Source organism: Lissotriton vulgaris, chromosome 3_1 (genome assembly GCF_964263255.1).
Source record: "Lissotriton vulgaris chromosome 3_1, aLisVul1.2, whole genome shotgun sequence".
NCBI classification, from domain to species: domain Eukaryota; kingdom Metazoa; phylum Chordata; class Amphibia; order Caudata; family Salamandridae; genus Lissotriton; species Lissotriton vulgaris.
The window spans coordinates 424964174-424986623 of NC_141689.1; the positions used below are offsets into that span (position 1 = coordinate 424964174).

A 22450-nucleotide genomic window follows, 5' to 3' on the forward strand; every position below is an offset into this window, starting at 1 on the left:
CGAAATCCATGCGGGCTCTCCAGTCACAGCAGTTTCGGGGCAATACCTTTAGTCGCTCCGGTAACAGGGGAGCAACAAGAGGACAGGCTCAACAGCATTCGCAGTACGCCAAGGGCAACACGCAATCTACATACAATAATAACACCAGAGGTGGTTACCGTGGGAACAATGCCAAAGGGAGAGGCCACGGCAATAACAACGCCAGGTCCCCCACTCCCAACAAACAGTGACTTCATGTCACTGCCCCCCGACCATCTAACACCCGTCGGGGGGAGACTCCAACAATTCCTGCCACTCTGGAACAACATCACAACAGACAGGTGGGTGAGACAACTTATCCGTTACGGCTATTGTCTAGAGCTAACCTCCACCCCCCCCAACATACCCCCAAGGAGCCGTCCTATGTCCGCAGAGCACTCGCTCTTATTGCAGCAAGAAGTACTCTCCATGCTGCAAAAAGGAGCCATAGAACTCGTGCCTGCCGACGAAAGGGGTACAGGGGTTTACTCCCTGTACTTCTTGATTCCAAAAAAGGACGGGTCCCTGAGGCCCATTCTAGACCTCAGACCCCTCAACCAGTACATCCTTTCAGAGCTCTTTCACATGCTAACTTTACAACAAGTCCTGTCACTGCTCCGTCAGGGTGACTTCCTGGCCACCCTGGACCTCAAGGATGCGTATTTCCACATTCCCATTCACCCAAGTCACAAAAAGTATCTCAGGTTCACCATCAACGGTCAGCATTACCAATTCAAAGTTCTGCCGTTCGGGGTCACTACTGCTTCCAGAGTTTTCACCAAGTGCTTAGCGACTGTGGCAGCACACCTTCGCAGAGAAGGTGTTCACGTGTACCCCTACCTGGACGACTGGCTCGTGCAGGCCAAATCTGCCGAGCAGTGCGGCCAAGACATGTCACAAACTATTCATCTCCTTCACAGTCTGGGCTTCTCTCTCAACTATGCAAAGTCTCACCTGCAGCCATCCCATGTCCAGCAGTACCTAGGGGCGACTATAAACACCCAGTCAGCCACGGCGCAGCCCAACACGGCCAGGGTCAACAGCATGCAAGCGCTCATCTGGAGGTTCAAGCCTCAGCGGTCCCTCCCAGCGCAAGTTTTCATGCAACTGATCGGCATGATGGCATCCTGCATATTCATTGTCCAGCATGCGAGGCTGCACATGCGACCCCTTCAAGAATGCTTAGCCCGTCAGTGGAATCAGGCTCATGGTCGTCTACAGGACCTATTGTTGGTGACCGGTCGGGCTTACAACTCTCTGCATTGGTGGAACCCACAAAACCTTTGCAGGGGCCGACCGTTCCAAGAGCCTGTCCCACAAATAGTACTGACGACGGACGCATCTCTCCAGGGTTGGGGAGCGCATGTCCTCCACCACACAGTGCAGGGACTATGGACTGCACAACAGCAATGGATGCATATCAATGTTGCCGTCGGCCCTTTCACATGTCTGTTACAGACTACGTACTGGTGTGTCTTCTGTTTCTAGTACTACTGGCACTTTCTGGCCATGGGTTGGCATCCTGCCAATGCTGTCACAAGTATTGTAGCTGGTGCAGGTTTCAACAGCGCTTCTTTCCGCTGTTGTGCATACTAGACCGGTATGCGTTGACTGTCATACCAGTTGCCATCTCTCTGGGGCTAACTTGCTTAAGACGGGAAGCCGGAACCTGCAGATCTATCAGACCCTAGGTTCAGTTCCACTTCTTTGCGAAGTAATGAACTTTCCTTTTTACACCAACATATCTAGTATGTGTTTTCTTTTTCTCACCCGGTATACATACAGGGTTTTCATGCTGTTCTTGGGCGGCTTGTGGTGTCTTTGCCTCCCAATGTGTTCTGCTCTTTAATGGTATGGTGTTGCTGCGCTGGCTTGCGGTCCCCGCCGTTTTTCGTCACCTTGTTGACTGCTACGTTCCTTCCGGAACTTGATTGGGTTCAGTCGCAGACCCGCCTCCTCTAAGGGTAGGGCTTTGGTATCTATTCTAAGTTGAGTAATCTGCATCTCGATGTCTATCAGATGAATGAGTTACTTATCTTCGGTAACAATGTATCTGGTAGAGACACAGTCTAGCTGCAGATTCCTTAACGCCAGCCCAATCCTCCAGGTTCTGTGAGGACCTTTTCAGGTTTGGATTTCTATACTCTCCTCGCTCTGGGTGGCTTGACCCCTTCTGCAGGGTTACATTTTCTCTTCACTCCGAAACAGCATGCTCAATTCTGTTTTCATTGCTCTACTCTGCCCATTCTCTGGATTGGCTGGTATGCTCATATGTCCTTTCCAACCCTATGCCTGGATTGTACGGTGTGAAATCTATTCATGTTTCTTCCCACCCTGCTCTCCCCTTCATCGCCTTGGGGTCTGTTACCACACATGCGACCCATTGGTTCAAGTCTATTGGCTGTGCCACATTCTATAGGTTTCTTGTTGGGGTTACGACGTCTTTCTGGTGACGTCTTGTGGTAAATTGTCCTTGATCCTGTGTTCCGGACTTGATGTCCTTCACCGTTATACATTATGGTTGCGGACTTTGTTGTCTGCCATGCTGTTTTCACTTCATCTACCGCCGAAGGTGGTTAGGCATTCACTTTTGTGGGGTTGCTTCTCAGAGCGGTGCTCTGCTCTTTCCTGTCTTGCCTTTTCAAAATACAGTGCCTTGCATTGTCCTTTATGGTGCTGTTTTTCACCTTTCAATTTCTTTCCCTTTTTTCATAATTTTTGCACACTGTACCCTTATTCTCTCAGTTTTTGGTGGTGGGTCCGCGTTATGGCACGGAAAAGTTTCTCCAACAGAAACTGAAGTCTGCGCGCCCGTAGGGGCATATATGGCTCCGCTGATGTCATGTCTGTAGACGTCCGGGCGCAGAGGTGCTTCTGCGGAAATTTTTCCGGATCCACTCTGACCCCTGGGGATGTTCAAAGTTAAGGAATCTGGGGCTAATGTGTGTCGACCAGATACATTGTTACTGAAGGTAAGTAACTCGTTCTTTATGAATGAATATGAATTGGCACAGTTTGACTGTAGTGATTAGGAATTTCAGGTTGCTAAAGTAAAAATTATTTGGGTTTGAAAGCAAGGATCAAGTTGAATGTGTGAATGATTACTTAGACCTTGTGTGCCTCTCAGGTCTTATACTATTAACTTTTTATTCAGTTTAACATAGTACCAAGGGCTAGGTTTTTGTTTTTTCATCTTCCTTTTTTGTGCAGGGTTGTCAGTGGTGGCTCTTTTTTGGTCTAGTCTGGTGAGATCCACTGCTATCTTGTAAAATGCTTTCAAATATATCTTCTCGAAGTTGTCTTTAGGTAGTTTTTTCCCAAGGGTGCCTATGTGATTTTGGGGTTTCATATCTTGATAGTTGACTGCCTTGGCAGTAATTGTAGCAACCTAAAAATAAGATGTTCACGGAGTATTATTGGTGCATTTTTTTTCTTCTTGAAGGTAATCGTTCTGATGGAGAAGGATCCAACTTTTTTGGTAGAGGTAAGTTTGGTTCTTACAAAAGCTTTTCTCATGGTCTAAATTTCCATTGCTATGGGCTGTAGGCTTTTTGTAATTTAATGTGCTCATAATTAATGCTGCATAATACAGAAAAAAAGTTATTCTTACTAAGAATGGGCAGAAAATCCGTTCCGCTCGCGGATTTTGCGGATTTTCGGTAAATTCGCAATCCGCGAACGCTCACGAATTTACCGAAAATTCGCACGCAGCAGATTTTTTTTTTTCTTGGTGATACAATTTTGCGGCGCGCGGCGTTCACTTACCGTCATTTAGCGTTTGCCGAGTTGTTTTTCTCGATATTTTGCGAGTGCTGCGCCATTTTGGATCTTGCTGTGGGATCCCGCGGGATTTTGGCGACCGCAATTTCGTCATCGCGGCTTGCCACCTTGCACAGCGAGAGTTTGTCAATGCGAGTACGGCGTGATCACGTATCGCGCGAGTTCACAATTGCGAACACGTCGATGCGGCGGGTAGCAACAATCTCGCACTCGCGAAAATACAAAATTTGCAATTCTGCACAAGAAATCCACCAGCAAGCAGCATAAACCTTCTGGAAATGATGATTTTTATCAGAATAACTTCTCAGGTTGACATTTGCCTGCACTTTTTTTTGCAAGGAGTCCATTTGGGGGAGGGGGGGGGGGAAGAAGGAAGTGCCCCAGTCTCCAACTTCCTGTTCCTGTCCAGCAGGCTCCTCCCAGTGCTTTCTTCATGTGCTGGTCACTTTCATTCAGATTCTTCACCTGGAAGGATTACTTTTTGTGGATGCTGCTGGATATTTGGATTTGAGGCCTTTTTGACTTTCTTTGGATCACTTTTGGATTAGAAATTTCACAAGTAAGTTTGTTTGGGGCATTACACTTGCTGCAACTACAATTTTGGAATTTTCGATTTTTGGGCTGTTGTTGGGGCCTTTTGCCCAGGGGTACTCAGTGGTGGGTGGACTGAGTCTTTCTGTGGGGTCTCTTTAATAAAAACATCATGGAGGGCCTGGATGGCTTGGGATTGTGCTGATTTTTCTGTGATTTTCGTTTTTTTGGGCTGTTGTTGTGGCCTTTTCACCAGGGGTAGTGAGTGGTGCATGGGCCTAGTCTTTCTGTGGGGTGTCTTGAATTTGAACATCATGGAGGGCCTGGATGGCTTGGGATTGTGCTAATTTTTCTGTGATTTTCGTTTTTTTGGGCTGTTGTTGTGGCCTTTTCTCCAGGGGTAGTGAGTGGTGCATGGGCCTAGTCTTTCTGTGGGGTGTCTTGTATTTAAATATCATGGATGGCATGGGATTGTGCTGATTTTTCTGTGTTTTTCGATTTTTTAAGGTGTTCATGGGGACAGGCCATGTGGGTGCGGGCCATTATGAGTGCTGCTACAGGCAGGCCCTGGCCATGTACTGGGAGGCAGGGGGCCATTTTGAATGCAGGCAGTGTTCTTAGGTCTGCAACCATTTTGCCTAGCTTTCAACCTTTATGCCCAGTGGTAGTGAGTGGTGCGTGGGCCTAGTCTTTCTGTGGGGTGTCTTGAATTTAAACATGGATGGCTTGGGATTGTGCTGATTTTTCTGTGATTTTCGTTTTTTTGGCCTGTTGTGGCCTTTTCACCAGGGGTAGTGAGTGGTGCATGGGCCTAGTCTTTCTGTGGGGTGTCTTGAATTTAAACATGGATGGCATGTGATTGTGCTGATTTTTCTGTGTTTTTCGATTTTTTTGGGGTGTTCATGGGGACAGGCCATGTGGGTGGGGGCCATTTTGAGTGCTGCTACAGGCAGGCCATGTGCTGGGAGGCAGGGGGCCATTTTGAATGCAGGCAGTGTTCTTAGGTCTGCAACCATTTTGCCTAGCTTTCAACCTTTATTCCCAGGGGTAGTGAGTGGTGCATGGGCCTAGTCTTTCTGTGGGGTGTCTTGAATTTAAACATCATGGAGGGCCTGGATGGCTTGGGATTGTGCTGATTTTTCTGTGATTTTCGTTTTTTTTGGGGTGTATAACTGAACTGATGTTCCTCTGTCTTCCATTGCTTTTAGGTGCACAAGACTCAAGAGAACCACCAGTGCCAGGAAGAAGTCCTGCAGCGGTGTGTGTGTGCAGCATAACGTCACGCGACGTCACGTCTGGCCACAGACAACTCTGCAACTCCTGCCTGCTGTTCTGACCTGCTCTGAAGATGGCCCCAAAAAAAGTTCCCCGTAGCTCCTCTAGCAAGAAAGTTGCCAGTAAGGAGCAGAAGAAGCAAGTTACCAAGGAGACTGGTGTGCCGCCCGCCACATTTTTTGGGAGTAAAAAAAAAGTACGCCTGCAGCAGCAGCTGGATCTGCTGGGGACCAAGCTGGGAGCAGCACCACCGCTCCATTGGGCTCAGTGCCACCACCACCACCACGCCAACTTAAGTCCAAGCCCTTGAGGGGTACTTGAATTCAAGTTTCTAGAGAACTGTAAAATAGAGGAAATGTGCTATTATTTAAACTTCTTATACCATCTAACTATAAATACAAATTGTCCACAAATATAAACAGCTTCTTGCTGATTAACTCTAACACCCAAAATTATAACATCCTTAAACGATATATACATATCGACTTCCACATTGGTTTCGGCTTTGTGAAACTGGGAGCCAGATCAAGTTAAAGTCTTTTTTCCAATAGCTTAGTAGCCTGAATTACAGTATTCTAAACGGCGTACTAGTCTGCTTTTGATCTCTATGCAAACTAGTGGGATTCGTGTCCCGTTCGGGCATCGTCATCGAGCTGCGCCCGGGGTAATTGGCCACAGCTGCCAGCCATGTTACGCGAGTAAACGAACGCGCGTCTTTTTTAAATAAATAAGCCCGTATCCGCCGAGTCCGTTTAGATCGCGGACATCGGAAGCATCATCGCAACAGAACCCCCGTTAGAACGCTCGAGCACCAGTTTTATAAGGTACGTTCTGAACTCGCCAAGTATATCATGCGGGCTAATGTAGAAACTCTTTGTAAAAAAGCTAAACCAAACATGGGTATGCCGATTTTAATTTTGCTTCCATTCTGCATTCCCTCCAACAGTGGCAAATACCCTCAGCAAGCGCAGCTGACAGCGCTATTAGATCAAGGTAATGACACCAACATGCCCTATCTGGGAAACACTATATAGCAGTATTTAAGTATGGTAACATAGAGTTGTCCTTGTCTTATGTTCCCTTATATTCAGATTAACTAAAAAGAAAGTGATTCAAAAGCTTGTACCTCTTCGGTGGTTTACCTTGCGACAAAAATACTTCAGAAATATCAGTCTTTTAAGGTATGCGGTAATGCCGTACGAGAAATGTGATTAAAAGACTAATACTACAAAGTATGTAAAGTGTGTAAACACACCAAGATAATATTAGAACATATTATGATGCTAGGACCTGTCTTTGATATAAAATCTATACTTACCTGTACAGTGCCTGCCTCTAAATGATAAATGAGAGTCTTTAGATATGAATAACATATAATTAATAAAGGCACCAAGTTAAAAAACTTTTAATCGCACGAATAGACTCTCAGATAGTAACCTTCTTTTGTCCTCACTCAAACTTAGAACCAGTTCTCTAAATTAAGGATCCCAAAGTTTCACTTTATTCTTCAACAAATGATGTGATTTGATGGATACAAAACCACGCGGCAGGAGTAAATAAGGTATTTCTATAGAATAGATAATACTATGATAAAAAATATACAGCCGAATTTGAACTCAAATGGGTACATATCTATTTTTCAGAATACCCAACATTGGACTAATGATATTAAATGTGTCACCACAAGAGGCAAAAACGTTGATACGTCATCCTGTCCTTTGTTGTGTAAGTAGAAATAGTCCTTACCTTATTCCACCTACATCCCAAATCCTCATCTTTTCATCCCTTTAGTTAGGTTGCCTCTGTGTTGATAGTGTAAGGCCTTATTCCTCTGTATCTATGTCTATACCAGTTCTTTGGACTCTCTCTCTTTGTTCTATCTTTCTTTTCATGAAATTCTAGTGCCTAATAGAGAGCTGCTGGTAACAATATCTATCCCCAAAGAAAACTATCAAAACTAGAACTGTTAATGAAATAGATACACTTTAAGTGACGACCTTTCATCTAGCTAGTAATGCTAATTGTCAACAAATATGCACTGATGTATCTGGAGAGCATAAAAATTAGATAGTCTGGCGTTAATTATAATCTGCTGTTTGCACTAAAAAGCTAAAAAATGTACATATACCCTTATAGCAACGGCAATAGACCCGTAAAATATAGAAATATAAACTGAGTTGTAAATAGCTGTAATGTAGAAGTGTGTCTGAATTGTAAATATATTTAAATATGTTTTTGTTCTTGTTGTTTCTGTTTAGGTTATATCACTGTTTTTGATTTATGTTTAACATACGAATGACGGTCACCTGACGAAGGCCTCAGGCCGAAACGCGCGTAGTTCCACTCAACCGCATTGCCTTCATCAATTTACCAACAACTGAATATTTCGTATATCACGGGGTTAATGTATATATGTAATTGTGTCTATGTAAATTTTTCTGTTCTTACTTATTAATGTTTCTTGATATCATGGAATACACATCAAGCTTCTTCTTAAATGTAAACAATGAATTAAAAAAGTAAATGAATTTTGCACAAAAGATATAAATAACAAACAAAATATACCAAAAACAAATAATATATAATAAACTAAAGGATTTCTGTATAAATTTTCGTTTCAGCACACATTTATTTGATTGTTTTAAAGGGTCTATTATTCTGTTTAGATTCTGATTCAGGGAGTATCTTTTCCCTTAGAGTTTAGCTACACTGCCTTTTTCTACATACAAGCCCTTGAGTACTGCAGAGGCACTTAGTCTAGTTGTTCAATCACCATCGACCAGTGATGTTGGCTCATCGCAAGAAAGTAGCAGCAATGTCCCTCAATCAACACGGGTTGTTGTAACTCATCTGACGAGTGTTGAACAACCACAGCCGCAACAACAACCACATGTGCAAGTACAAGTACAAGTGGAAGGAGAGGCAGCGCAAGGAGATGTGCAAGCAGAGGTGCATGGAGTATCACAAGTGCCCACAATAGTTGTTCCTCCCGAAGTAGGGGCACATCAGGAAATCGACAATCAAGGCGAGGTATCATTTGAGGAAGCCACTCCTGATGATCATTCATTGTCTTCCACACCTCTAGCAAGGAAGAGATCAAGGGTGGTGTCTACATCTTCTTCAAGCACACCTCCTTCTGATGATACGGATCAAAATTGGGAACCAGCACCACTGCTGTCTGAGAGTGAGGCACACCATGATCTGGGAAAGGTAGTTAAGCGTAAAAGGAAGCTCGTCCAAAGTCTCATACTTATGGAGTGTGATGAGGCTCAACAAGAAGTGGCGGATACTGCTGCTGATGAAGGCTCTCACGACTACGACCCAGTCATCATAAAGGTCACTGCAGCCCCAGCGGGCATGCAGCAAACAGACATTTTGACCCTAGCCCGAGAAGCTGCTGAGCGTGATGATGATGTTGTCGACGAGGAGGCAGTTGAAACACCACAATCATTGGAGTTAACTAGTACACCAACACATACCGCTTCCATATTTCTTCCTCGCCAGAAGGGACCTCCATCCACCTCGACCTTAATTAGTGGTGGTGAAAGTGCACAACGTACTAAAGTTCGGCAATCCACATCCTCCACTTCATCTGGCATTAGCACCATGACCACCAGTATCGCCGCCTCCTCCGGCCCCCACAGACAATTCAAGTCCCCAGCTTGGGACTTCTTTAGTGTTTGCCCAAAAAGGGAAACTTCGCCATTTGTAGCATTTGTAAGCTTGCAGTTAGTCGTGGTAAGTTTGGTACCAACTTTGGTACCGGAGGCCAGAGAGGTCATCTTAAGAGACAGCACGCTGTCCAATGGTTTGCTCACCTAAAGGCGATCAAGGAAGCCCGAATTGCACGTCAAAACGTTGTTTCATCTGATGATGACGAGGAGGAAGACGACGTGTCAAACACTTCACTTACACCCAGTACCCCTGTCAGCAGCACACCCCATGTGAGCCACACTAAGAGGGTGGGAGAGAGTGAGACACCAATGCGAAAAAGTTCATCAGCGAGCGTAACTGGGTCGAAGAAGTCATCATCATCCCGTAAATGCTTGGTCCAGGGTAACATTAGAACCATGCTTACAGAAGCGCCTTATGAACGCAACCACCCACTGACACGTCTGTATAACACTAAGGTGGCTAAAATGCTAGCTCTGGACCTTCTCCCTTTTTCTTTTGTAGAAGGGATTGGTTTTCTAGAATTAGTGGCAGCGCTCTGCCCTAAATGGAAGGTTCCTTGCCAGTTCTATTTTGCCAGAGTTGCGGTTCCAGCACTACATGAAGATGTGCTGGAGTTGATTGGGGCAGCGTTGCAGAAGAGTGCTGTTCACACTATACATCTGACAACAGACATGTGGACCAGTGGCGCAGGCGCTGATTACATGTGCATCACTGGACACTGGGTCTCTTTTTCAGGGGTTAAAGCAAAGCTAAACGCAGGTGTTGACCCGGACCAAGTTTTTAAAGCTGCTCGGAAACATGCAACACTAACCATGTTTGGCTTGGAGAAACGTCACACAGCAGAAAACATTTTGAATGAGTTAACACAAAGGTCTTTCACTGGCTGTCCCCAAAAAAACGCCAGATTGGTTATGTTTCCACGGATAATGGCGCCAATGTAGTTAAGGCCATGGATCTGGGTCAATATTTCAGAGTGCCGTGTTTGGCGCACTGTATAAACCTGGTTGTTAAAAAATTCTTGAGTGATGAAGACAGTCCAGCGTGCGAGTTAGTGGCCTGCTGCCGAAGAATGTGCAACCATTTCAGCCATTCTTTTAAGGCCTGGAAGCATCTGAGGAGCCTGCTACATGAACGTCGAATGCCAGTGAAAGCACTTATCCAGGAGGTGGCAACACGTTGGAACTCAACCTTCTACATGCTTGAGCGTCTGTATGAGCAGTATACGGTACTCGATCACTATTTCTTAAGACTGGGTGCAGCTCAGAAGGACCTGAGGCTAGATGCAGCGCAATGGAACCTAGTTAATAGCCTGACGGACATGCTTCGTCCTTTTGAGGTCTTCACGCGTGCAGTCAGCAAGGAGGACTGTAATTTGGGAAAAGCTATCCCATTGTTGCGCATGCTGGAGCACCAACTGAAGGCGGTGTCTTCTATGTTTGAAAAAGATGAAGAAAAGAAAGACGCTTTTCTTTTGGCGGAGAAATTATTAGAGCGCCTACTTGGTGATGAACGTCTTAAAATGATCCACTCAGAACAGCATTACATTTGTGCTACTATTCTGGATCCACGCTACAAAAAGGCGCTGGCAGGCCAAGCATTCTTTCCTTTTGGTGAACAAGATGTTACAAAGTACAAACGTTGGCTAGCCTTCTCAGCCAAGAGGTTTGAAAGAGAACTGCAGCAAATTGAAGGAAAAGGCAGTACATCAGCATCAGCAGGCCATCCCAAGTCAAAAGAATCCACTTCTGCACCTGTGGCACAAGTGACCTCTCAGCCGTTAAAGACACCGGCAACCGGATCATCTGCACCAGACACAACCGTAACATTGGATGCAGAAAAGGATTTGCTATCTCAGCTTGGGTTTGGTTCTCAAAAGGTCACAGCAACAGCTAAGCAAAGTGGAGGAACCTTGGAGGACCTTGAGTCGATGGTGCAGGACTATCTGAATGACTCAACAGAGGTGTATGTTAATGCTGACCCATTGGCGTATTGGCATGGGAAAAAAGAATTGTGGGCACAGCTCTCCAACCTGGCTATAAACTACTTGTCTTGCCCACTCGCAAGCGTGTCTTCTGAACATGTTTTCAGTGCTGCTGGTGGCATTGTAAATTCCAAACGGAGCCACTTCTCGCCCAAAAATGTGGAGAGGTTAACAATGATCAAGATGAATCAGCACCTCATACCACCAGATTACAAAGTACGAGAAAGCACGCCAGATGAAGACGAGGTGGACAGCAACGTAGATGAGGGAATTTCTTTTCTGTTAGGTGACACTGACCTCACCCTGCCTGAATTCGCAGAGTATGATGACGAAGCCTTATTCTTATTCACTGACACCGAGCCCTGAAAATGAGACAATGAATCAATAACTTTCTTTTTCGTCCTTATTCACTTTTAGTCCTGTGTGTCTGTCTTTTTTTGTTGTGCACAGTTAATATAATTCAAACTTTAATCACCTAATCACAAAAAGAAGCCCATCAGTAGAACTGTCTTCACTTGTTTGCTTATTGATTTGAAGGTGCCGCTGTCTGCATTCCTCAGGTTCACAAGTTCACAAGAACATGCTCCTCTATCCTCCTCCTCCAGACTCCTATTTCCCTCAAATCCGAGGGCTGGATTGCTCCCAATGAAGAAAGACTCTGCACTTGTGGGGGTGTTCTACTTCTTTGCGGGTGAGTTGGCGGCTCTGGGGCCATTGCTGGGGAGCTCTAATACCGGATAAAAGTGGTTTGGACCAAATCGGAGGCAAACATTTTTTTGCGTTTTTGCTGACTTGCTTGCCTTTGAGGTGCCCTTTGGGGGGTTCCGGGTGTTTGTGGGTGAGTTTTGGGGTCTGGGAGCACTGCTGGGACAGTCTAATCTTGATTGCATTTGCTTTTCAGGAAACCCGTGGTGGAAAATGGGAGTTATGACCTAGCTGCACAGCGCGTTTGGACCGAAGGCCGAGAAATATTGTAAGTATGAGATTTTCCTTTTTGGCTGGTTGGGGGTGTTGTGCTTTTTAGCGGGTGGGTTGGCGGGTCTTGGGGCATTGCTGGGAAGGACTAATACCGGATAGAAGTGGTTTGTACAAAATCCATAAGGAAAAGCCTTTTGGCACTTTTTGTAACTTAGGGTTCGTTCGGGTTAGCCCTAGCAGCAGGATTGCATGTGTTTCGGGGTGTTCTAGATTTTTGCAACTGAGTTCTGGGGTCTTGGAGCACTCGTGGGAATGTGTACTTTTGCTTGCAAGTCATTTGAAGAAAATCCATGGTGGGAAATGGGGGATTTGGCATAGTTAAAGAAAGCCTTTGCCACTATTCTTAACTTAGGGCTCGTTAGGGTTAGCAGTATTTCTATTGCATGTGTTTGGGTGGGGGGGGTTTTCGAGTCTTGGAGCGATGCTGGCTATGGATACGTTTGCGTGCTTGCAAGTAGTTTGAATACAATCCACGGTGGGTAAGGGGGTATTTGGGCCTACTTTTACTTTCAAAGTACGTTTTGTCACCAGTTTTCTGCTAGGCCTCGTTTTTTGAGATCTGATTGGGGGTCTTCTACATTTTTGCGACTGGCTTTAGTAAGGGTCTGGGTGGGAGCACTGCTGGGAAGGTCTAATTTTGTTCTAAAACAGTTCACAGTACACCTAGCTTGAGGGGAAAGATCCGCTAAATTAATTTGCCCATACTTATTTATCCTTCAAAAGGAGACTCAGAGTACGCACTTTCAAAAATATTGTACTGTCTATTAGGAAACTCAAAGTGTGACTTTTTGCACTACACAGCGTACATACCTTATATTTATTTATCAGTGGTGTTGTAATATCAGTTCCTGTTTTTCGTTCAATAATTACAGGCCGGGTTTCAGTCTGTGCAATGGGGAAAAAAAGATGGAGTCAGGCTTCACATTAGCGAGCCGCAATTCAGCATCCGCCGGGCAGGCAGTGGACAGGGTGTCTTCTGGTCACCAACATTGATGGACGAAGCGTCCGCTGGAATGGAGGAGTGCCGCTAATAAGAGGAATGGTTTGCTGCATGCAACTTACTTACCAAATTCAACAAGTCAACTACAACAACATACATATACAGTATCCATTGTTTTCTTCTATGAGTGTGACAGCATTTCTTGGATCTCTCTCTGCTTCCAAATTGATCCCTACAGCCATTCTATAGGTTTTACTTCGGCTATTTTTTAAACCTAATTTAATGTAGCTCTGTACTGTCGCATTCTGTCATTCACAGTTGTCAAAAGTACTACTTACTTTTCAGTAACAATGCATGCAGTAGTGCATGCACTTTCTTTATGTCACGTAAAAGATTTATGGTTAGCTTTGTACCCAAAGATTTCTTTATGTTCAATTATTGTTTGTCCATGCTGTGCTTTTTTTTTTTTCTCTCAAAACCTACCCAAAAAGAAACCCCCATTCCCATCCATTTTCCAAACCCTAACCCTCTTCCCCCGGGTTGTGTGGTTTTGAATGATGTGTGACTAAATGACATCCATAATTCCACACACTTGCTGGGGAGGATAAGGTCATAGCAACAGGCTGGTGAAGGAATCTGAGGATATATTCTAGACTTACTCAGCTTCAGTTCTATTTCTTGTAGTGGTAGCCAATGTCAAAGAAATTCAACGCAAGTACTAGTTATACTTTCAATACTTTACCATTTGTTAGGCTACATTGTGGCACTGTTCTAGTGTACTGTCACCTGCTATATTCTCTATCGTACCGTTGTAATGCTACAGTAAGGACAAACCAGGTTTCATTTTCTTTTTTTCCATAGGCATGCAACTGCCACTGTGTCACACCACTAGTACCACCGCAATGAGGACATTTCATTCGCCCAGTATTGCCAACCTTAATCGCCATTTCCCGTGGAGCCAGCCCTGGGCCTAGCCCTACTTTCAAACACAAATTACAGGTAAGATAAGCGTTTGGTGGGAGGTAGTATAATGGAGTATTAGGAGAGACGAGAGATTGACGGTGGTACTACTAAAGTCCTAGCACTCTTGAATTCACTTACTGTGTGAGAGGCACTTAGTTTTGAAAACATTTGGGGAATTAATTACACAACTTGGATCAAGATGCCACTTAAGTGCCACCAAAACAAAGTTATTGTTAAACCCCCTCCCACCAGCCTCAAAAGCAGTAAAAAAAACACGTATGCTAAGCTAGAGTTTAAAGTATATTTATATCCCTGACAAAAATAATCTCCCACAAGACCCAACCCACCCCCACTCCGTAACCCTAACGAATGTCCGTGAAAAGTCCAAAAAAGTGAAAAAACCCAACTCCAAATTCCCACCCCCCAGAAGTCTTTAAAAAAGGGGCAAGGGACAGTCTCCTCCTACTGCTGACTGCTGCTGTTGAATTTCCGGGCCCGGTCGGAATGCTCCTTGCGGAGGGTCTCGAGCAGGGTTTTGGTGTTGAGCAGCTCCTGCTCGAGGTAGGAAACCCTCAGGGAAAGGCGGTGCATACGTTTCTTCCAACTGCTGTGGGGGGCAACTGATTTCTTCGCTCGGCGGTTGTGGGTGGCTGCGGTACCCCGGCTCCGTACCGCTGGAGACCTGCGCCGTCTGGGTGGCCCCGGGAGCGCGGAGGAGGATGCAGCAGTCCCTGTAGATGTAGTGGTAGACTGCGTGTCTCCTCCTGGGCCACCAGCCGCCAATATTCAGCGACAGTGGCCTCCAGCCTCCGTTGCCGGGCCCGTGTAGCCAGCTCCTTCCGGGTTGGTTTGGAAGGAGCATCTATATGAAGAAAGAAAGACATAGTCTGTAACCAATGCTCTTTAAGATTAACAAAAGATTATTCATCAGAAAGTTGTGTCACAGTAGAACTAGCAACTTGCAAGTGCAGTACATAACTATTGTGGCCAGTATCTATCTAACCTCCCACTACTTCACCCTTGCTCTAACATTAGTGGGAGTTTAAGGAATCAATTCTACGAGCACTATGGACTCACTTCATTAGAGTCGACTATGACAGTACACCAGTCTTATTCTTCTCTCTTGTTTAGCAAAATTGGTACGTTAACTTCTGCAAGCCGGCATCATGCCAGCGCACTCAACTTGCACCTGAGGAAAACAGACGCCCGCCATGATGAGTGGGACAGACTTGCGTTACTGTACCAGTCCAGTACATACAGGTGGTGATGCTGTTACTTTTCTATTATGGGTGGCACTGAGAATACACGGTTACAAGGGCTACTGCTTAATTAATTTAAGTTTCACCCTACAGTGCCAATGAATACTAGAAAAGGAAAATGAAGAAGATAAATACTCTGATTATCTATCACTGCACATGGTATGTATTTACTTACATATGGGATGACTTTAGGTGCTTTGCTTTTTATTGAGTGAACAGTGATACATCCACACATGAATGACAGAGTTCTACTAAACTTATTAACAGAGGTAGTGAGTGGCCGTTGTAATAGCCGGATATATGCTGTGCTTCCAGTACAAACTACTGCTACTATGCATGGTAGTATTCGGACAAAATTACAACTTCTTTTCCTTGTCTTTCCTACACTGGGACAGACGTACGGGTGCGGTGTTACATGCTCTTCAAAGTAACACTTAGTTCATCCAGTGACCGTCTACTCTCTCTAGATACACATATGCTATCTAATACTCAGATAGTACCATGATCCAGGCATCCATCCATTCAAACTATGGGGCAGATTAGGATTGCGGATTTCCCGGTGGATTCCGCCGGCCCGGAGGATGCGGGAAATCCGCAGCTGACTGAAAAAGACCCCCTGCCAGATTAGGATGGCTGGGGGATCGTTTTTCAGTCCGCAGCTTTTCCGCCGCGGCCGCCTCCCGTCCGCGGCGGAAAAGCACTAACATGGCTGGCGGTGTCTATCAGACACCGCCAGCCATATTAGGATGTCTGGAGGAACACATGCCTTTACACGGCGGCATTTCTGACGTGCAAAGGCATACGGATTTTTGTTTGGGGGCCCCATTGCAGGGCCCCAGAGGTGAAGGGTGGGTGCACATGGGTGCCTGCACAAAGCGGCAGGCACCACGCGGTGCCTGCCGTTTTGTGCATGCAAATGCACAACTTACATTTTGATCATTGCGGCGGGTGCTGCTTCAAGCAGCACCCGCCGCAATGATAAAAATACAGGATGTGACCGCCAGGGTGGCGGTCACATCCTAATTACCACGGAGGGATCGCCACTGCACCTGCGGACGGTCCCTCCTACTCTATGGTGGCGGATGGACTCAGGTCCGTCTGCCATCATAATAGGCCCCTAAATGTCAATCATTCTTCTTCATGTCTCTCATCTGGACAAACCTTACGTTTTCTCACGAGGAGCAGCACACTATGCAGTCTGCAATCTCAATAAGTAAGGAATATAAGAGCTTACCACTGCCCGCCACTACCGTGGCAACCCGCAGAGCAGTTTGGTCCGGCTCCGGCACTTGCACCGCCTCCTCCCCAGAGCTTCCCTCCTCCACCTCCGCGCTGGGCCCAGCACTAGATGTTCCACCTACAAAGTACATTTAAGAATGTTAGATGTCATAGACATACACCACTCACTAGCATTTTGTCTAGGAATGAAGAAATGTGAATACAGAAACCAATCTAATAATTTGTGACTGTCTACTCTAAAGTAACATTTTCCAGTGAAGGGTCTTGTCTTGCTGCACTTTTTGGCACAACTGATGAATGCTTGCTTTTTAACAAGCACCATTTTTCTCATAACAGACAGAAGCTTCACTTCTAAGAAAAAATCATCATCATCACCACTAGGACAGAGGGACCAATGATTCATCACCAAAAAGAAAAATTAAAGTTCAAACCAGGTGAGGGCTCGGCTCGCCCACAATAAATGTGTGAAATAAATCCCTATTAGCACTTTTCCATTTTTAATCAACCATTTCTGTTTTATGACAAGCTTGATTTTAATAAATATTTTTACTTTTAATAAAGCTTTAAAACTTAAATAGACTCTGTGGTTTTTGGTCATGAGTGAGTGAGCAAAAGGTTTTGCAATTTGCAAGCATGAGCCCGTCCTCTGACACTTCTGGACTCTGACTCTGTTCTCTTGTCCTGCGTTGGATGTTCATTCATCATTGGGGATCAATCATCGATAAATTCGGGAGCTAAATGACTCTGCCACACTATCTAGTCAGTAAGGAGATTCGGGGTTCTTCAAAGTCTGATATCACTGAGGTATGTGGAAAGTCTACCTGCGCCTATTATAATTGATAAACAATGCACTATTTAGTGTCCATAGTTCTGTTTGTGCAGATTTGTCCCTGCAACAGTGGTAGAATGGATTGTCCTCCTATCCAAACCAAAAGTAAAGTAGTATCTTATTTATTCTTAGTGGTCATTCACCTTTTTATTGTTGGCAATTGTCAAAGCATAAACATTTAGAAGACTTGAAAAGACATTATGGACAATCCCAGAGGACTGCACTCAGTGCATAGAGCTATTGCTGACTAGAATGGGAGTCCAATGGAATTGCCAAATGTGCAATCTTACTTAGCTACACAGACAGACTAATAAGAATAATCTAGTAATACTACAGGGAGTCAGTCGAGGCAAGATAAGAATTTAGATAGTCTACAAGAAGATCAAAGACGATTTAGAAAAAATCTAATGAGGAACGCTAGGAAAAAATAGGTACTCTATATTAAAATTAAAATTTACCGGGGCCAGCAAAGGAGCCCTCGCCTGACCGATCCTGTTCAGCAGCAGCAGCCTCCTCCAGTGCCCTCTTGCCCCTGGGGGGGAGCTGATGTACAACATGAAAGAGAGAAAGACCAGAAAACATGGATGAGATTTGTCAACCAAATCAAACATTTCAAAAGAACAATAACAAAATATTTTGGCGAAATAGCAAATAGACAACTATTCCACAGGATATATTGACCGATCTCATGTGGCCTACTACGTTATTAGTATTGCTTGATTTGCGGACCGTCGACTTGGAAAGTTCTTATGTAACTCACTAAACAAAGTACTAAAAAGGTTTGCCTAGGACTGGCAGGCAGCAGTCCGCAGCACGCGAAGTGACAAAGTCCATCGTGATTGCAGATCAGCGACAACACTAACGTTTCCGACTACATTAACCAGTCATTAAAATACACAAACTATCAATCCACCACCACTATTTCTTCTTATCGCCATGTGTAAAAAGGAAGGACTGTACTTGAGTCTGTAGGGGCTGATTCAGAAGCCCCTTGCGACTCTTTTGCTCCATTGTTGCGTGACTTTTGTAACGCAGCAGCAGAACAAAAGAGGCGCCATGGTGCGGTATATTTTAATAACGTGACGCATATGGGAGATGCATCACGTTAAAAAGCCCTGCGCCATCAGGGGGCGTTCCGGCGCAAGGGAGGGCGTTCCTGCGAAGGAACGCATTGTAAAAAGTGGCTGAGGGAAATCTACAAGATTTCAATCAGTCACTTTGAGGACAATGATGCGTGACTTAAACCCTGCGCCTGCTTGAAGCAGACATACGGCTTGAGGCAGCATTGGGGAGATAGGGCACCCCAGAGCATTGCTGGAGCTGCGCCCTCGTTGCGACGCAACTCCAGCAATGCGCCGCCTTTACGGCACAGATGCATAACGCTTTGGTGACGTTTTGGGCCCATGGTGGGCCGCATTGTAAATACGCCACACCATGGGTGGTGGTGGCGTGGCGCACAATTACTGGCGCATCCCTGCTACTTTGCAGGGATGCGCCGGTAATTAAAAATCTGACCCTTAGTGTCTAGCATTAGCGAGTTCTTTAAACTACACTCGCATAATTTCACAGGCCAATGAAATGAGCACAAAATCGAAAACAAATAAGCATAGTAGCAGTGCTACTGAGGAGAGCAGTGCACCTGAAATGCACAGAAGATTTTGAAATATAATTTACCTACAATGTAATCAGCAGCATTATTGCTCATGGTAAAAAACAAAAATTTGCAAGATAATAACACACAGAGCAGGAGAAAACATAGTATAGAAATAGCTACTACTACTCACCAAGGCCAGGGATCTCAAGGCCGAGCAGGTCGAGCAGATCGCGTTCCCGGTCCAGGACATCCGTCCAGAGGTGGGTGGCTTGGTTGTAGCTGCGCCGGACCAGAGTGTGGTGGTACATGTCCCGGCACACCTTCTCCCACCACTTCCGGCGCTCCTGGATCCCGTACCCGCTAGCGATCTTGCCGCCTGCCATGATGGTCCTGGGGAGGCGGCGCTGAACATAAAAAATTTGTGCGGCCACCTCCTCTGGGCTGAAGATCTCCCGGGGTAGGACCTGCTCCCCCCTCAAACGCCCGCACGAGAGTCGGGCACGGGGTGCGGGACCCTTCCCCTTCTCGGGATGCTTCCCGGCTCCCTTTACTATGGTCTGGGCAGAAAGGAAGCTAAATAATAAAGAAAATAGAATAGGGAAGAGAAGAAAAGAGTTTAAAAAAGTAGTTTAAAATTAACCAAAAGTAGCAGAAAACACAAAAATATAGAGCTAGAAAAATAGAGGGATAGATAATAAGTAAAATAGATTTAAAAAAAACTTCAAACAAGCAAAGGATGGCAGAGATTCAGAGAGGATAGAAGAAGCATGCCCAGAACCATAGCAATGAATGAGAAACAAGATGGCCCGCCCGTTCACGACCGCGTGGGTAAGTTTGCACGAGATTTTCCTCGCGAACACACGCAAAATTGTACTAGCGAGCCGCACACTTTGCGAGATTACACATTGCGCCTGGAAACGGAAATACGTCATGCAAACAAGATGGCCGCGCCCGTGAACGACCGCGAGGGTCACTTCGCGCCGTTGCGCTACAAGCGGCTCGCTAAAACGCACAAAACCTTGCGAACTAACACGCCGCAAAAAACAAATCTCATATTCGCACGAATTTGCGGCTTCCGAATTCGATCTCGCGCAAGTTCGCATCCCGCGAAATTGCAGAAAAACTAGTTTTGCAAAAGTGAAAGCACTCAGCAGGTGCAAAAGTTCAAACTCATCATTAGTAACCATTCCCTGTAGTGCTTCCGACTGGGGCACTTCAAGAGTTCAGTTGCTAGTTGCAACAATTGTATGCCCCAGGCTCATAGAATAGCTACAAGTAGGCCACAAAGGTCCTGGAAAAAAAATGCACTGCAACAGAAAGCAAATTACTGATAAGGAAGCAGGTGCCAGACTGGAATTTTAAAACCGTGACACATTAATAAACCAACCCCAAATTAATTCATGTCAGTTGAAGCAGGGCAGGTGTGCTTGCTTTTCTCCCCCCATAATCTACAGTGATGATGAACCAGAGGGTGGCATTGATGTACCAGAGGGTGGCAGTGGTGAAACAGAGGATGGCAGTGGTGAAACAGAGGGTGCTGGGAACCTGTGATGATGAACCAGATGTAGAAACAACATAGTCGCGACCGTTGCGAGCCGACAAGTAATTTCGCAATTGCGAACTGGTACCAAACCCTCGCGAACTGGCAGAAACCCTTGCGAACACAAAAAAATCCGCTAATTTGCGAGATTTCGCGGAATTTGCGGATTGCGAGTTCGCAAATACGCAAATTCGCGAACGCCAGATTCGCAAAATTCGCCCATGCTTAATTCTTACTTGAATAATTTCCTTTTGATGCCAAAACATTTTCTAAAAGAAGCTGGTAGATCTGGCACTTTACCTTCTCCCTATTGATATTTTTTTTACTGTCTTTTTCATGAAATGTATCATTAAGCCCATCTCCAATTCAAATAGTTCAAAAGGCTGTTCATCATTCTAAGGTCTAAATAAAAGGTGGTTTCTTCTAGACCGGAATAACCATTACATGGTAGATAGACGAAAACCCCTGACCAACTGCAATTGAGCTTGGTATCACGGCATTTGGTGGGAGAGCACTTGTGAATTCCTGTGTGGGGGCTGAGAGCAAATTTCCACACATTGTGCAGATATTCCCGCATGTATGTAAAGGTCTGTTGGGGGTATGATGCTTGCTAGCAGAAATCCATGTTTGTTGTGAGTGTATGCATGCTTAGACAGGGGATCCGTTTTGGATTCTGCTTTGTTCTGACATCCATAAGATGGAGCATTTGATAAAAAAACCTACCCAGAAAGTGGAAGTGTAGTGCTTCTATCCCTGAGCTACAGAAGCAGATCTGTGAAGGAGACTGGATTGCCTTTTGAAATTGTGTAGCCCATTTAGCAGTGGATTGCTGATAACGTTTATGAACACTCCCATTTGGACAGTTGTAGGAGTGTGGGGCGAGTCTGCAGATCCAGTTGTTGAAAGGATAGGCATTTCTAGGTAGGCTGTGGACCTTTTGATTTCCCTGGAGTCGCCATCAAGGAAGGCTGGTGGCAGCCAGGGGCAGAATACCATTCTTAATATGCTTGTTAGAGGAGTAATCCTGCTTGTAGCCATCAATATCACTCACTGCTGTGAGAGCCATTACCTTACACAAAGAATTGTCCACTTGAGAAACATGATATTATGAAATCAAATCATCCTTAACTATAGCCATTGGATCCACTAACAACTCCTGCTGGCAAACTGTATAAAAATTAGATCCAAAGCTTCCTACTTGGTTCCAGTACCAAGTTGCTTCTCCGACCATGGGTTAGGTATTGCGTAGTACTCAGTTACTGCGATCAAGGGATGGTATAGCTAATCACCAGTCTCCCAAAGCTGCATGTCTTATGATAGAAGCAGCGAGTCTGCCTCAGACCGGAGAGCCTGGCTGCTTGCTGAGACGTTAGAAGGAGAATGCCTTGGCCCTCAGCAGCCAGGTTCCGAAGTGGAGTGTCCAGAAGATATTTTTTAAGAGGAGTTTCCGGAGCCTGACTGCAGAATCAGAGGGTCTCCTGATCTCTGTACTAGAGTGAAGATCAGTGTTGTCACCGACAGCTCACTTAGCACCTCACTCCTGAGACGGCCTCAGCAAAAAACAGAACAAATTAGATGGGCCCCGGGCAGCTTAGACCAGACGAGTCCACCTCTGGGACATAGCAGTTTCCCTATGTGCACCAACGTGGGCCGGTAAACCTGTGTTTGCTCTCGTTTAGCGTGACCAGTTTCAAACCTCCTGTAGGAGGGTGGATACCGGACTATGGTTACCCCCAACTTTTTGCCTGGTGTTTTGCTGGTTTTCCGACTTAGTTGACCTGGGGCCCTGCTATTCAGGGCCCCAGGCCTACTGCTCTCTCTGTAAAATGGATTCCATGTACCTTATGT

The 22450-nt window shown here is 45.4% G+C and overlaps 1 protein-coding gene across 4 annotated transcripts in view; it reads left to right on the forward strand.

Moving 5' to 3' along the window:
* Nucleotides 1–22450, forward strand: part of DDX4 (DEAD-box helicase 4) — a 1777277-nt gene that overhangs the window by 742824 nt on the left and 1012003 nt on the right. For 2 of the 4 annotated variants that reach the window (XM_086960639.1, XM_086960640.1), the window contains exon 12: nucleotides 3461–3502. The exons of the other annotated variants lie outside the window; for them this stretch is intronic. In XM_086960639.1, the coding sequence (XP_086816765.1) occupies nucleotides 3461–3502 (42 nt within the window). The remainder of the gene's footprint in view (nucleotides 1–3460; nucleotides 3503–22450) is intronic. 4 annotated transcript variants of the gene reach the window in all.